The sequence below is a fragment of the Dreissena polymorpha genome, chromosome 13 (genome assembly GCF_020536995.1).
Source record: "Dreissena polymorpha isolate Duluth1 chromosome 13, UMN_Dpol_1.0, whole genome shotgun sequence".
NCBI classification, from domain to species: Eukaryota; Metazoa; Mollusca; class Bivalvia; order Myida; family Dreissenidae; genus Dreissena; species Dreissena polymorpha.
Window position 1 is genome coordinate 23,167,771 of NC_068367.1, and position 17,138 is coordinate 23,184,908.

General features: G+C 37.0%; 1 protein-coding gene across 4 annotated transcripts in view; it reads left to right on the plus strand.

The window, feature by feature from the left end:
• Positions 1 to 17,138, plus strand: part of LOC127855114 (nostrin-like) — a 66,028-nt gene that overhangs the window by 39,399 nt on the left and 9,491 nt on the right. For 3 of the 4 annotated variants that reach the window (XR_008037354.1, XM_052390489.1, XM_052390487.1), the window contains exons 10-15: positions 1,108 to 1,227; positions 4,065 to 4,173; positions 6,773 to 6,861; positions 7,316 to 7,444; positions 8,480 to 8,600; positions 9,875 to 9,982. Coding sequence is in view for 3 of the 4 variants with exons in the window: in XM_052390489.1 (XP_052246449.1) it covers positions 1,108 to 1,227; positions 4,065 to 4,173; positions 6,773 to 6,861; positions 7,316 to 7,444; positions 8,480 to 8,600; positions 9,875 to 9,982 (676 nt within the window). In the remaining variant the exon portion in view is untranslated. Of the gene's footprint in view, positions 1 to 1,107; positions 1,228 to 4,064; positions 4,174 to 6,772; positions 6,862 to 7,315; positions 7,445 to 8,479; positions 8,601 to 9,874; positions 9,983 to 14,131; positions 14,300 to 17,138 lie in introns of those variants that run through there. The other variant, XM_052390488.1, reaches the window with a different exon arrangement.

A 17,138-nucleotide genomic window follows, 5' to 3' on the forward strand; every position in this document is an offset into this window, starting at 1 on the left:
AACAATTTTTAGTCTTTCCCATTACTTGTCCTGCTTTCTTCTAGTGTTGTGACACATTAATTTGTTTTCCAGTGTTGTGACATGCTACTCTTTCTTGCAGTGTTGTGACATTCTACTTTTTCTTCCAGTGTTGTGACATTCTACTCTTTCTTCCAGTGTTTTGACATGCTACTCTTTCTTGCAGTGTTGTGACACCTTTCTCTTTCTTTCAGTGTTGTGACACTCTTCTCTTTCTTTCAGTGTTGTGGCACACTACTCTTTCTTCCAATGTTGTGGCACACTACTCTTTCTTCCATTGTTACAAGCTACAATATCTAACAGTGTTGTGACTCCTTTTTCATACAGTGCTGTGACACACTTTTCTTTCTTCCAGTGTTGTGACACACTTCTCTTTCTTTCAGTGTTGTGACACACTTCTATTTCTTCAAGTGTTGTGACTTGCCTTTCTTTCTTCCAGTGTTGTGACATGCTACACCCTGTTCAAGTGTTGTGACACAATACTATTCCAGTGTTGTGACACAGTACTCTTTCTTCCAGTGTTGTGACACACTTCTCTGTCTTCCAGTTTTGTGACGGGCCTTTCTTTCTTCCATTGTTGTGACAAACTACTCTTTCTTCCAGTGTTGTGATACACTTCTCTGTCTTCCAGTGTTGTGACGGGCCTATCTTCCATTGTTGTGACAAACTACTGTTTCTTTCAGTGTTGTGACAAACTTCTCTGTCTTCCAGTGTTGTGACGGGTTACTTCTTCCAGTGTTGTGACAAACTACTCTTTCTTGCAGTGTTTTATACCCTACTAGTTATTCCGATGTTGTGACACAACTCTTTCTTACAGTGTTGTGACACACTTCTCTTTCTTACAGTGTTGTATTATGCATTTCTGTGTTTTGACAAACTACTCTTTCTTCCAGTGTTGTGCCACACTACTTTTTCTTCCAGTGTTGTGACACACTACTTTATCTTCCAGTGTTGTGACACACTACTCTTTCTTCCAGTGTTGTGACAAGCTACTTTATCTTCCAGTGTTGTGACAAACTACTTTATTTTCCAGTGTTGTGACACACTACTTTATCTTCCAGTGTTGTGACACACTACTTTTTCTTCCAGTGTTGTGACACACTACTCAAGTCAGTACAGCAGGTGGATGTGTCCGGTGACATCAGTCTGGTTGCTAAGACAAAGGGCTCACAGACTGCCACTCCTGAACAAATGCTCATCGACTGCTATGTAAGCTGACATTTCATATTTTGGCCTTACAAATGCTCATCGACTGCTATGTAAGCTGACATTTCATATATTTGCCTTACAAATGCTCATCGACTGCTATGTAAGCTGACATTTCATATATTGGCCTTACAAATGCTCATCGACTGCTATGTAAGCTGACATTTCATATATTGGCCTTACAAATGCTCATCAACTGCTATTTAAGCTGACATTTCATATATTGGCCTTACAAATGCTCATCGACTGCTATGTAAGCTGACATTTCATATATTGGCTCATCGACTGCTATGTAAGCTGACATTTGGTATATTGGCTTAACTATATAAGATCACTTATTCACAAACGTTCCCAGTTACAATTATTGTTATAAAATGTGATCAAGATGGTCTACAATCATAAAGAAGTACAGTACAGGGCACATATTCATCAAATGATACTTGGACTTACCTTTAAAAATAAAGAATGTTTTTAAACCTGTAATGGTTTACTTGATAAGTTTACTTGAAAGTCAAGTGCACCAGGTAATACCTTCAATTGTATCATTCTCAATTAATAATATGTTAATGATATACAGTCCAACCCCTCTTAAGCAGCCAGTCAAGGGAAACAGCCAAATTGGCTGCTTAAGCGGGGTGGCCTCTTAAGAGGGGGTTGGGTCATAGGGAATCTGGAGTTGATGAGTGCATGGCCAACTGTTCAATTTTTGTATAAACAAAATGGTAAATATGTGTACATGTACTAAACAATGTAAAGACTTAAAATAATTTTATTTCTTCCTTTCTAAAATCAGCTATAAGACAACATTTTCATTCAACAAAATATTCTATTCATCTTTCTAATCATCATCAATATCATCATCATCATCAGAATCAAGTCAATGAAAAAGAATCATTCTCATGATTCATTGTTTACACAATGCGCGGTGTATGGCCCCAATGCACTTAAGATGGGAACAGTTGTGAATCAGTTATGCGTGAATAACTCCCGTGGTGTCAATTTAATTGGTTTATTGCATTTTTATGGCTTTGAATACCTACCGCACGAATTGGTCCCGACAGTGATCTCCTTCACGATAAAATCGTGGCCAGTTACTTAAGAGACTGATAATAGCAACCGGGTGTAATCCTCCTGGTAATCGTGCTTTTCATGCATAATATTATTAAAACATTTTTTCGCTGCGTAAAGAGTTTTATCAAAATTAATATTGAAATCATTGTAAATATAAAACAAATATAAATGTTTTGTTTTATTCCCAAATGAGAATAATAATTTGTAATCCGAAACACACTCCCGATTGTTTAATGTTAACGAGACGTTTACAAATTCTAGCATCGTGTATTTCCTTTGTCCCGACAAAAGCGCGCGAAAAGAATGCACCAATGTACAATGTCACGCCATACCCATGGTTCGAAAGCATGTGTGTATTGGTTTTTTGATAAAAACATTGTAGCACAGATAACATGTAGATCAGTTGATTTCGGTGATAAGTTTTGTTGTTCTTTTTAACTTTTAATTAGCCGATGATTGTCATAAATGTGTGCTTGAAATAGTATGAGCTACAAATAATAAATTATAAATTAAGAATCTCCTTTCCAGTAATAATAGGTGATATTCGCACGTGCGGAAACAAAAAGATCAAACGGTCGCATATTGCTTTTAACCCGATAACCCGATAATCCGCCGCTGATTAATTGCAATTTGCAAACTGGCTGTCAAAATGTTTATCACACATCACGCTTCAGTACTACAGAGCCTAAACCGCAGACTGGAAGTACGTATCGATTTTTTCGCCGTTGCGTCTGTGTAATTTTGCCAATGTACATGACTGACTTACTTGCGCGTGACCACTCATATGGGGGGAATTTAACATTTAGGATGCAAAATTGCTGGCCGCTGGCCGGAGAAACGGGGTTACCGCTTAAGAGGGGTGCATTAAATAGTGTTTATCGACGGTCGCGGCACAGACCGGCCGCCTACACGGGGTGACCGGCGATGAGGGGTGACCGGAAGTAGGGGTTGGACTGTAAGCACAAATTTAACCAGGAAATATGCAATCTCTGAGGTATTTTTATTTAGTCATAGACTATTCTTTATTCTTAAGTTTAAAACTGGGTTGAAGAATATGTGCCCTGTTATTAAGATCAATGACTTGTAAGTAATTTTGAAGAAATAATCATAAATTGTTAGAATGATAAGCACAGTTTTCAATAAAGGAAAACATAATCAGTTTATTAATGCTTGCATCTGGTGGGACTCCTATGGGTATCACTAGATGATTGCCTAGAGTGTAAATCACTCCACCTCCTGTGATAACACAATTTTTAAGTGTATTTGTATGCTGTATGTGTAATTCTAATGTTTGATGCAGAAACCCTACAAAAAGCTTATATTTGCTTCTTTTTTTTTATCTACCCATGAAATCATTAAAACCTAATGTCCCAGAAATAAAAATGATTTTACAGTATTTCTAAACCTCTTATTGAGTATTCAATATAAAAGCATTTCTTATTAGGGATTATTTGTGATGAATCTTTTGCTGTTATCATATAAGGAAACATTGTTGAAAGTATATGAGTCGTGTTCTGAGAAAACTGGGCATAATGCATGTGCGTAAAGTGTCTTTCCAGATTAGCCTGTGCAGTCTGCACAGGTTAATCAGGGACGACACTTTCTGCTTTTATGGTATTTTTAGTTTCAAGGAAGTCCCTCCTTACCGAAAATCAAGTATAGGCGGAAAGTTTCGTCCCTGATTAGCCTGTGCTTACTGCACAGGCTAATCTGGGACGACACTTTACGCACATGCATTATGCCCAGTTATCTCATTTTCTTTATAATAGGCAGAGGACTCTCAGTTTACAATGAAGAAGGAGCGGCGAAAGATGGCGTTACAGCACTACCTGTTACATATCAGACAGTCGATAGAGCGTGAACAAAAGGGCAGAGAAGGTAACTTTACCATACACCACGTTTTGACATCCATGCACTTCAATTTGGTGCTAAGTGTTCTCGGACAGCTTTCAGCTCTATGTCTAGCAGCCAATTTTAGAGTCAGACACTTGATGTGAAATAAGTCTTCTTCCAATAAATTTTAATACATTGTAATATGACATCAGTGTCAGTAAATAATATTTAAACAGATGTTAGATTCTTTGATAAAAAATCAAAGAAATAAATGTGATGCCACTATTAATTATGCAATAACAATAACAATTTTATTATTCCCCACAAAAGGCAAGAGGGATATAAAACTGATGTTGTTCATCTGTGAGTCTGTCTATTACAAATTTTCAGGGCTATATCTCAACAACTATGTAGAACATGACACTTCATAGGTGAATAGCTATCAATAAGATGTGCCATGTACAAGAACCATAATACTACCCTTTCTTAAATAAGAGTTATTACCTTGTTTGTATGATGGCACTGGAATAAAGAGTAGCATATTACAATATTGCAAGAAAAAGGAGCATTTCACAACACTTGAAGAAAGAAAGGTGTGTAACAACACTAGAAGAAAGAGAGCGTGTGGAAAAACAGAAAATAAAAAACTTAGAAAATGTTTTGAATTTTGTATAATATTGATTTTTATGCCCCCTTTCAAAGAAAAGGGGGCATATAGTGATCAGACTGTCTGTCCGTCTGTCTGTCTGTCTGTCTGTCTGTCTGTTCATCTTTCCGTCACACTTAGCGTTTAGGTTTCGGAAAATGCTCATAACTTCTATGTCCCTTTAGATATAACCTTCATATTTGGTATGCATGTGTATATGGACAAGGCCTTTCCATACGCACAAAATTGTTAAACCCTGTGACCTTTACCTTGAAGTTAGGGTCCACGTTTAGGTTTCGAAATCTGCGTTTAGGTTTCGAAAAATGCTCATAACTTCTATGCCCCTTGAGATATAACCTTCATATTTGGTATGCATGTGTATATGGACAAGGCCTTTCCATACACACACAAATTTCGACCCCTGTGACCTTGACCTTGAACTTAAGGTCCACGTTTAGGTTTCGAAATCTGCGTTTAGGTTTCGAAAAAAGCTCATAACTTCTATCCAGCGTTTATAGGGGGCATAAGTCATCCTATGGTGACAGCTCTTGTTTTAATTACGCGTGATCACAAAAATGTACGTTTTTACTCATGGCTGTGCCATTCATCAAAATATCAAATTTTCAGATTGCATATGTATCAATATTGATATTCTACAGAAACCGCCAAATGTATTTTATACAATCCGAATCTCATACATGTCAAAAATATAATGGAAATGAATATGAATGGAAATGGGGTAATCATATTTCTTCATGCTAAACAAATAAGATTATTTAAAAAAAAACAATGTGATGGACATCAGCAGCCAGCAAAGCTTCAAACAAGCCTGTGCATATGCACAGTCTGATTTGGAGCTATAATGTTTGCTAATGAGACCACGAAACCATGTGTTACCTAATAGCAGGCAGCAGAACTCCTTACCAGACTACACAGAGCTACGCTAGTTATACCTCCATTACCATTGGTAATGGGGGCTATATAGGAGTCACTTTGTCGGTCTGTCTGTCGGTCGGTCTGTCGGTCAGTCGGTCTGTCCCGAAATCTTGTCAGGGCAATAACTATGTTGTTCCTTGTGAGATTTTAAAATCATATGGCACATTTGTTCACCATCATTGGACAGTGTGTCGCACGAAAGAATTACGTCGATATCTCCAAGGTCAAGGTCACACTTGAGTTCAAAGGTCAAAAATGGCCATACATGAGCTTGTCAGGGCAATAACTATGTCGTTCATTGTGAGATTTTAAAATCATTTGGCACATTTTTTCACCATTATTGGACGGTGTGTTGCGCTAAACAATTATGTCGATATTTCCAAGGTCAAGGTCACACTTTGAGTTCAAAGGTAAAAAATTGCCATAAATGAGCTAACATTTTTTCACCATTATTGGACTGTGTGTCGCGCTAAATAATTATGTCGATATCTCCAAGGTCAAGGTCACACTTTGAGTTCAAAGGTAAAAAATTGCCATAAATGAGCTTGTCTGGGCCATAACTTTGTCGTTCATTTTGAGATTTTCAAATCATTTGGCACATTTGTTCATTAACATTGGACGGTGTGTCGCGCTAAAGAATTATGTCGATATCTCCAAGGTCAAGGTCACACTGAGTTCAAAGGTAAAAAATGGCCATAAATGAGCTTGTCCGGGCCATAACTTTTTTGTGACATTTTAAAATTATTTGTTCCCCATCATTGGACAGTGTGTCGCACAAAAGAATTATGTCAATATTTCCAAGGTCAAGGTCACACTTTGAGTTCAAAGGTCCTAAATGATATTGGCATAATAATTCTTTAAAAATCGCCATAAATTAGATTCTCTTTTGTGAAGACAGCATGCAAAATAGTCTGTGTCAATGCGGCACGTGGGGGTATATTTCACGTCTGTGACAAAGCTCTAGTTATATATGGCAAAAGACCCATTTTTTTTATGTGAATATATTATAATTAACATCTGGATAACCCCTATGAATTTTCCTTATTGTGAAATGGATTTCAGGTGTGGAGAAGTTAGTGGGGGTGTACAAAGAGAGACCAAACTTTGCAGACCAAGACGCCCAGGAAGATACCAGGCAGAGATTAACTCAGGTGAGTCTTGGATCTTGAGGGGATTTATTCACATAGTGCATAAATGTAGATTGAAGTCACTTAAATAGTTTTGGTCTTGGAGTAAATCACATTCAAGCTAGTATGTCAGATAAATGGGTGATTATGAAAGCTTGCTTTAAATCTACATGTATTGAATTAACAAATTAGCGTACACATGCTAAGCTTTTATTTGATAAAAATCATTGACATTGATGAAATGTTAAGAAAAACAAAAAGAGGAGCTGTTAAACCTTTTCCTGCTCTGAGAGGCAAAGTGTAAATGGCTCTTTGCAATCAGTATAAAACCAGAACAGTTCCTTAGAGTTTGAAATGAAACTTTTAAAACTTGAATTCAGTAAGAACAGACTTAAATTTAATTTGATTTTCTAAGCGACTGCAAATGTGTCAAGGTATGTATCTGAGTGGTTAAGTGTTTAACCCTTTTTGGTATCAGGTGATATTCATGATGAACTTCTTGGAGGCTAACCACTACAAGATAGCCACCAGTCTGGCCAGTATTGATGGAGGCCACAAACCTGCGTTTAAGTTTTCCAAATACATAGAGCAGGCCCGAGACAAACAGGTGAGAGAGTGCCGTGTTCTGATAAAACTGGGTTGATGCATGTGAGTGAAGTGTAGCCTCTATGCAGTCCGCTCAGGCTAAACAGGGATGACGCTTTCCTTCATCACTGGATTTTTGCTAAGAAGTTATTTCCATTCAAACAAAGTATTCCATTAAAGCTGAAAGTGTGGTCCCTGATAAGCATTGTAGGGACTGCACAGGCTAATCTGGAATTACACTTAACACACATGAATTAACACAGTTTACCCAGAATAAGGCTCAATAGTGTGATGGTAAGCTACATGCTTTTTATTTCAGATCATTTATAGCATAAAAGTATGTTTCAGTTAGTTGCAGGTGTTCAGTTGAGTTGTGCATTGCAAAAATGGGTCTTATGCCAGCAAAGTCTGGTCTGGAGCCATCCTGTCTGCTTGAAGTCACACAAGGTTTTGCAATCTCATTAGCGAAAGGGTTGTTTTTCACCATACTGCACAACTGCTGGACGCACATGGCATAAGACTCATTTTAACATGATGAGGCTAATTTGGTTTCTTAATATTCAGTAAAAGAAAATGCCATGGATCTCTGCTTTTGTTTGTTTGTTTTTTTTTTAGGTTTTTACTCTTTTCAACAGTATATCAGTCCTGTCAGTTAACCAACTAACTTTTTTCTTGGGTTTGCTGGTTTTACCATTACTAAGTACTCATTCATTTCACTGACAACTGCCCTACTTGATTCAGGGGTGGGAGAGATTGGTGATGTAAAGGATTTCATGACAAATCCCTACACAAGTTTGGTGGTCATGCGGGGGATCCAAATCAAACATGCATTCCTCGTATTTGTAGTCCAGTGCTCTACCAACTGAGCTGTCTGTCTTTTACCTATAAATAAACTGCCACACTGTTTTTTACTTTTTCTCGATCCGTTCGGGATAAGTTAATTAATGTAAGGGAACTGCACAGGGTATCTTTGGATGACATTTTAGGCACATGCATAAAGCCGTGTTTTCCCAGACCACGGCTTATTTCCTTAACCCCTGACCTTTGTTTCTTTCAGGGCATGCTGGTGAGTCTGTTAAAGCTGCCCCCCAACCTGGCCTCCGCAGGAGACTCTGGGTACGATGCCACCAGTGTCACACTGAGCTCCCTAGCAACCGTCGGCATGGATGATAATATCGGTATACATTTCACACATACAAAAGATAGACAAAAATAGTGGTACATTTTTCATGTGTACATGGGATTTTTATGACCCAGGGTCGAATGATCAGGGGTATATTCTTTTTGGCCTGTCTGTCTGTCTGCCATTGTGTGTGTCTGTTCAAAACTTTAACCTTTGTCATAACTATTACAATATTGAAGACAGCAACTTGATATTTGGCATGCATGTGTATCTCATGGAGCTGCACATTTTAAGTGGTGAAAGGTCAATGTCATGCTTCAAGGTCAAAGGTCAAATATATGACTTCAAAGCGGTGCAGTAGGGTGCATTGTGTTTCATAAACACAGCTCTTGTTAATGTAAAATCTATAAAAATCCACGTTCTGTCATTAAGAGTTATGCATTGTAATGCTGAGCTCTGATTTTCAATATTCCCTCTATACATTCATAGTTCATGTAATTGCTAAGATTCCTAAATGATGACTGGCTTCTTTTCCATGATTAAAATGGGGAAATTCTTTCTTCTTAAGTCAAATTTCTTATAGTGGACAGGTGAGAACAGATCTAAGTCTTTGAAAAAGGATCCCAGTCAAATATTAAGAAAAATTAAATTCATTTTCTGAAAAGTGAAAAGCATTGCATTGGTTGATGATTTGCAAAGTTGAATATTCTGTGTTTGTATTATATATGTAGTAATGCATTTGTATTATATATGTGTAATGTGTATCACAACCACATATTAATTAGACTAGAATAAACCAAGAAATAGCTCAACAGTTGTTATAGAAATGGACATTTTAGTTTGTGAATTCATGCTGCATGTCTTTCATTATATGTGCCTTGCTCTTAAACCCTTTGCATGCTGGGAAATTTGTCGTCTGCTAAAATGTCATTTGCTGAATTTCTTAAATTAGCATTTTCTTTGATTTTTTTTCAAAGAATACTATCAGAATAGCAAACAGTTTGGATCCTGATGAGACGCCACGTTCTGTGGCATCTCATCTGGATCCAAACTGTTTTCAAAGGTCTTCAAAATCCGGTTCCAGCACTGGAAGAGTTAATGCATGTGCATAAAGTGTCATTCCAGCTAAGCCTGTGCAGTCTTCATAGGCTAATCAGGGATGTTACTTTCCATTTTTATTGTAATTTTTGTTTAAAGGAAGACTCCATATGAAAATTCAGTTTAGGCGGTCCCTGATTAGCCTGTGCGGACTTCATAAGCTGATCTGGGACAACACTTTAGGACCATGAATTAAACCTGTTTTCTGAGAGCGTTATTCCTATGTTTCAGATGATGATGAGTTTGATGACCCTCCCTCGCCTACTGGGATGCTGGGGAGATGCAGGGCCATTTTCGACTATCAGGCAGTTGAACATGGGGACCTCGCCATTCACACAGGTAGGGCTTACTTGAAGCAATATATCTGTTATTATACCTTCACAAGTAGTCCCTCTGTTGGTTGGTTGGTCCGGCTTCAAAAGTTTTAGAAGTTAACTACTTCCACATTTCTCAAGAAATTAATTTGAAACTTAAAATATATTATCACCATGAAGAATAGAGGTACAATTTATTTATTATACAAAATGTTCACACACAGTGATCCTCTTATTTTGTTACTGCTTTTTTAGCTCACCTGAGCGATAGCTCGGGGTGAGCTATTGTGATCACTCAGCGTCCGGCGTCCGTCCGTCTGTCTGTAAACAATTTGTAAACATCTTCTTCTACTAAACCATTGAGCCAATTTCAACTTAAATTCATGTGGAGCATCCCTAGGTCATGGGACAAAAGAATTGTTAAAAAAAAATTGATCACATAACCAAGATGGCCGCCATGACCATATATGGTAAAAACCTTAAAAAATCTTCTTGTCAGAAACCGCTCATCAGATTTTCAAAAAATTTCACAGGGATGACCTTTGAAGGCTCCCCTGAAAAAGTTGTTCAAAGAATCCTACAAAAAATGAGCATTATTGGTCCATGAAGTACAGAATTACCTCCCCTTGAATTGAGAAAATGGTGTTAATGCAATAAAGTCCAAATTTTTCATCCAATTCTTTCCAAACTTGTAAGGATTTAGCATGGTTCAAACAAGGGAAACAACTACGGTTTATGCATGTTCTTTTTATTACAGATTTGCCTCCCTTTAATTCATTCAAAATCTCATTTTACAGCAGAGATTCCAAATCTGACCTGTAAATGAGCCCCATATTTACTGCCAGTGCTAGGTTACCTTTTCCCATTTGATCATTCTTAAGTATTGGTCTTGTAATGCTGCTACTGCTTCTGCTACTGCTACTGCTACTACTACTACTACTACTACTACTACTACTACTACTACTACTTCTACCACTACTACTACTACTACTACTTCTACTACTACTACCACTACTACTACTACTACTACTACTACTACTACTACTACTACTACTACTACTACTACTACTACTACTACTAGTACTACTACTACTAGTACTACTACTACTACCACCACCACCACCACCACCACCACCACAACCACCACCACCACCACCACCACGTCTTACTATTACTATTTCTACTACTTCTGCCACTACTACTACTACTTTTACCACTACTACTACTACTACTACTACCACCACTACTTCTACTACTACTACTACTACTACTACTACTACTACTACTACTACTACTACTTCTACTACTTCTACTACTACTACTACTACTACTACTTCTACTACTACTACTACTACTACTACTACTACTACTACTACTACTACTACTACTACAACTACTATTACTACTACTACTACTACTACTACTACTACTACTACTACTACTACTACTACACCAACACCACCACCACCACCATTCACAGTGACAAAAAACGTATTCACACAATGGCTGCTACTACAACTTATAGCCCATATAGGGGGGCATGCATGTTTTACAAACAGCCCTTGTTTCTATGGGATTTTAACCACAACTGTTCATGTTTATCTCCGAGTTTATCTCCGACACATATTTTTAGGTCACCTGTCATGAAGTGACACGGTGAGCTTATGTGATCGTGTGATGTCCGGCGTCCGTTGTGCGTGCCGGCGTGTGTCTGTGCGTCCGTCCGTCAACAATTTATTTGTGTTGACAGTAGAGGTCACAGTTAGCATCCAATCTTGATGAAATTTGGTCAAAATGTTTATCTTGATGAAATCCGGTTTGGGATTGTATTTGGGTCATCTGGGGTCAAAAACAAGGTCACTAGGTCAAATAATAGAACAACCTTCTGTAGACAATAGAGGTCACAGTTTTCATCCAATCTTTATGAAATTTGGTCAGAATGTTTATCTTGATGAAATCTGGGTTGGGATTTTATTTGGGTCATCTGGGGTCAAAAACTAGGTCACTAGGTCAAATAATAGAAAAACCTTGTGTAGACATTAGAGATCACAGTTTTCATCCAATCCTTTATGAAATTTGGTCAGAATTCTTGATGAAATCTGGGTGGGATTGTATTTGGGTCATCTGGGGTAAAAATCTAGGTCAAATAAATAGAAAAACCTTGTGTTGACAATAGAGGTCACAGTTTTCATCCAATATTTATGAACTGTGGTCAGAATGTTTATCTTGATGAAATCTGGATTGGGATTGTATTTGGGTCATCTAGAGTCAGGAACTAGGTCACTAGGTCAAATCATAGAAAAACATTGTGTAGACAATAGAGGTCATAGTTTTCATCTGATCTTAATGAGTCAGGTGAGCGATTCAGGGCCATCATGGCCCTCTTGTTGAATGTATGCATCATATGCTTGTAAATACTTGCATTAGTATGCAAGCGCAGGGAGGAGCTATGTACATGTGTATGTTTCATCCTGTTGGTCAGTCTGTAGGTGCAGTTATTTGTCCCCATGAAATCATATACATTTGTGGAGTTAACTTCTTCCACACTTATAAATTGATTGAATTGAAACCTAAAACATGTCATTTCCATAAAAGTGTAGATGTGCAACAATAAAACAAAAATGAAATTTGTACCAGAATAAATGTATATTTTGAAAGGGAAAATGCTTGCATAGTGGTAATCTAAAGCTTTAGTGCACAATGCTTTAAGGTGTTAAAACATGGTCACAAACAGTACACACCATACCATGTTAAATTGCAGTCATGCAGGGGTTCTGAAATATTTTAAGAGTCTACTTGTCCATGGACAAGTTGGACCCACAAATTCACTTGTCCGTACCAAAGAAGTACTTGTCCGTACTTTTAAGATGAATAAAGGAAAAGATCATTACTAATTATGCAAATATTACAAACATGCACGTTTATTAACTTCTAATTTAACTATTTTTGCAAACACCGGCAACTTTTTCAGGCTAAGGGAAATCAATTAGACAAGACTCAACAAATCCTCATTTCCGCTTGGCGTTGTTGGCTTAATCATATTCATACTTGGTTTTTCTCTTCTTCTTCGACGCAAAACTGATTTTATCATTGGTCTGATTCGCGTCATAGCTTGACATGGAAGTGGTTTTATTAAAAAAACACTAATGTTTGCTGCATGTCGGTAGAACATGTATGCGGCGATTTTCAACGTAGGAAACATGCTATCTTATGCGTGGTTGACTGCTGCTATACACATGTGTGCTGGTTTCTCTACTAAAAATGTTATCTTATGAGTGATTGGCTGTTGCTATATACGCCTGGAGTGGTTTACTACATTAAATAATTATTATCGGAAAATTACCTACCTTGCTGTTGCACCAGTCCACAGATTAATTAAATAAGCTATTTATATAAACTTTCGTTTTTGATTTTTGGAAAATGGAGTAGTTTAGTTCTCAAAAAATGTTTACCACAGAAATTTTACTTGTCCCCGGACAAGCCAGCTTTGAAAAACTGCTTGTCCGGAAGGGGAAATCGACAACTCGGACAACTCGGACAGCTTATTTCAGAACCCCTGTCATGTGATATTGATCATTAACCCTTAACCACTTAGATACGTGTATTTTGACAATTGTAGTCCCTTAGAAAGTTAATTTTAATTAAAGGCCTTATTTACTAGATTCAAGTTTTCAAGGCTTCATTTCCAACCCTTAGATACTGATGAGCAGCAAACAGCATAGAAACTGATATGACTGCGAGTTACTTGCAGGCTGTTCTTGTTTTATGCTTTTGCACATAGCCTCTTCCACTTTGCTTGTGAGTGGGCAAGGGTTAATCTTATGTTTCCCAATATGCTTTAGATGACATCATCAACATCACAGAGAAGCTTGGAACTATTATTATATTTACCTTGACATTAACTACATGTTTCACAATACTATAGATGACATCATCAACATCACAGAGAAGCTTGGAACTATTATTATATTTACCTTGACATTAACTACATGTTTCACAATGGTTTAGATGACATCATCAACATCACAGAGAAGCTTGACACTATTATTATATTTACCTTGACATTAACTACATGTTTCACAATGCTGTAGGTGACATCATGAACATCACAGAGAAGCTTGGAACTATTATTATATTTACCTTGACATTAACTACATGTTTCACAATGCTGTAGGTGACATCATCAACATCACTGAGAAGCTTGGAACTATTATTATATTTTCCTGGACATTAACTACATGTTTCACAATGCTGTAGGTGACATCATCAACATCACAGAGAAGCTTGGACCTATTATTATATTTACCTTGACATTAACTACATGTTTCACAATGCTGTAGGTGACATCATCAACATCACAGAGAAGCTTGGACCTATTATTATATTTACCTGGACATTAACTACATGTTTCACAATGCTGTAGGTGACATCATCAACATCACAGAGAAGCTCGGAACTATTATTATATTTACCTTGACATTAACTCCATGTTTCACAATGCTGTAGGTGACATCATGCACATCACTGAGAAGCTTGGAACTATTATTATATTTACCTGGACATTAACTACATGTTTCACAATGCTGTAGGTGACATCATCAACATCACAGAGAAGCTCGGAACTATTATTATATTTACCTTGACATTAACTCCATGTTTCACAATGCTGTAGGTGACATCATGCACATCACTGAGAAGCTTGGAACTATTATTATATTTACCTTGACATTAACTACATGTTTCACAATGCTGTAGGTGACATCATCAACATCACAGAGAAGCTCGGAACTATTATTATATTAACCTTGACATTAACTCCATGTTTCACAATGCTGTAGGTGACATCATGCACATCACTGAGAAGCTTGGACCTATTATTATAATTACCTGGACATTAACTACATGTTTCACAATGCTGTAGGTGACATCATCAACATCACAGAGAAGCTCGGAACTATTATTATATTTACCTTGACATTAACTCCATGTTTCACAATGCTGTAGGTGACATCATCAACATCACAGAGAAGCTTGGAACTATTATTATATTTACCTTGACATTAACTACATGTTTCACAATGCTGTAGATGACATCATCAACATCACAGAGAAGCTTGGACCTATTATTATATTTACCTTGACATTAACTACATGTTTCACAATGCTGTAGGTGACATCATCAACATCACAGAGAAGCTTGGACCTATTATTATATTTACCTGGACATTAACTACATGTTTCACAATGCTGTAGGTGACATCATCAACATCACAGAGAAGCTTGGACCTATTATTATATTTACCTTGACATTAACTACATGTTTCACAATGCTGTAGGTGACATCATCAACATCACAGAGAAGCTTGGACCTATTATTATATTTACCTGGACATTAACTACATGTTTCACAATGCTGTAGGTGACATCATCAACATCACAGAGAAGCTTGGACCTATTATTATATTTACCTTGACATTAACTACATGTTTCACAATGGTTTAGATGACATCATCAACATCACTGAGAAGCTTGGAACTATTATTATATTTACCTTGACATTAACTACATGTTTCACAATGCTGTAGGTGACATCATCAACATCACAGAGAAGCTTGGAACTATTATTATATTTACCTTGACATTAACTACATGTTTCACAATGCTGTAGGTGACATCATCAACATCACAGAGAAGCTTGGACCTATTATTATATTTACCTTGACATTAACTACATGTTTCACAATGCTGTAGGTGACATCATCAACATCACAGAGAAGCTTGGACCTATTATTATATTTACCTTGACATTAACTACATGTTTCACAATGCTGTAGGTGACATCATCAACATCACAGAGAAGCTTGACACTATTATTATATTTACCTGGACATTAACTACATGTTTCACAATGCTGTAGGTGACATCATCAACATCACAGAGAAGCTTGGACCTATTATTATATTTACCTTGACATTAACTACATGTTTCACAATGCTGTAGGTGACATCATGCACATCACAGAGAAGCTTGGACCTATTATTATATTTACCTTGACATTAACTACATGTTTCACAATGCTGTAGGTGACATCATCAACATCACAGAGAAGCTTGGACCTATTATTATATTTACCTTGACATTAACTACATGTTTCACAATGCTGTAGGTGACATCATCAACATCACAGAGAAGCTTGGAACTATTATTATATTTACCTTGACATTAACTCCATGTTTCACAATGCTGTAGGTGACATCATCAACATCACAGAGAAGCTTGGAACTATTATTATATTTACCTGGACATTAACTACATGTTTCACAATGCTGTAGGTGACATCATCAACATCACAGAGAAGCTTGGGCCTATTATTATATTTACCTTGACATTAACTACATGTTTCACAATGCTGTAGGTGACATCATCAACATCACAGAGAAGCTTGGAACTATTATTATATTTTCCTGGACATTAACTACATGTTTCACAATGCTGTAGGTGACATCATCAACATCACAGAGAAGCTTGGAACTATTATTATATTTACCTGGACATTAACTACATGTTTCACAATGCTGTAGGTGACATCATCAACATCACTGAGAAGCTTGGACCTATTATTATATTTACCTGGACATTAACTACATGTTTCACAATGCTGTAGGTGACATCATCAACATCACAGAGAAGCTTGGACCTATTATTATATTTACCTTGACATTAACTACATGTTTCACAATGGTTTAGATGACATCATCAACATCACTGAGAAGCTTGGAACTATTATTATATTTACCTTGACATTAACTACATGTTTCACAATGCTGTAGGTGACATCATCAACATCACAGAGAAGCTTGGAACTATTATTATATTTACCTTGACATTAACTACATGTTTCACAATGCTGTAGGTGACATCATCAACATCACAGAGAAGCTTGGACCTATTATTATATTTACCTTGACATTAACTACATGTTTCACAATGCTGTAGGTGACATCATCAACATCACAGAGAAGCTTGGACCTATTATTATATTTACCTTGACATTAACTACATGTTTCACAATGCTGTAGGTGACATCATCAACATCACAGAGAAGCTTGGACCTATTATTATATTTACCTGGACATTAACTACATGTTTCACAATGCTGTAGGTGACATCATCAACATCAC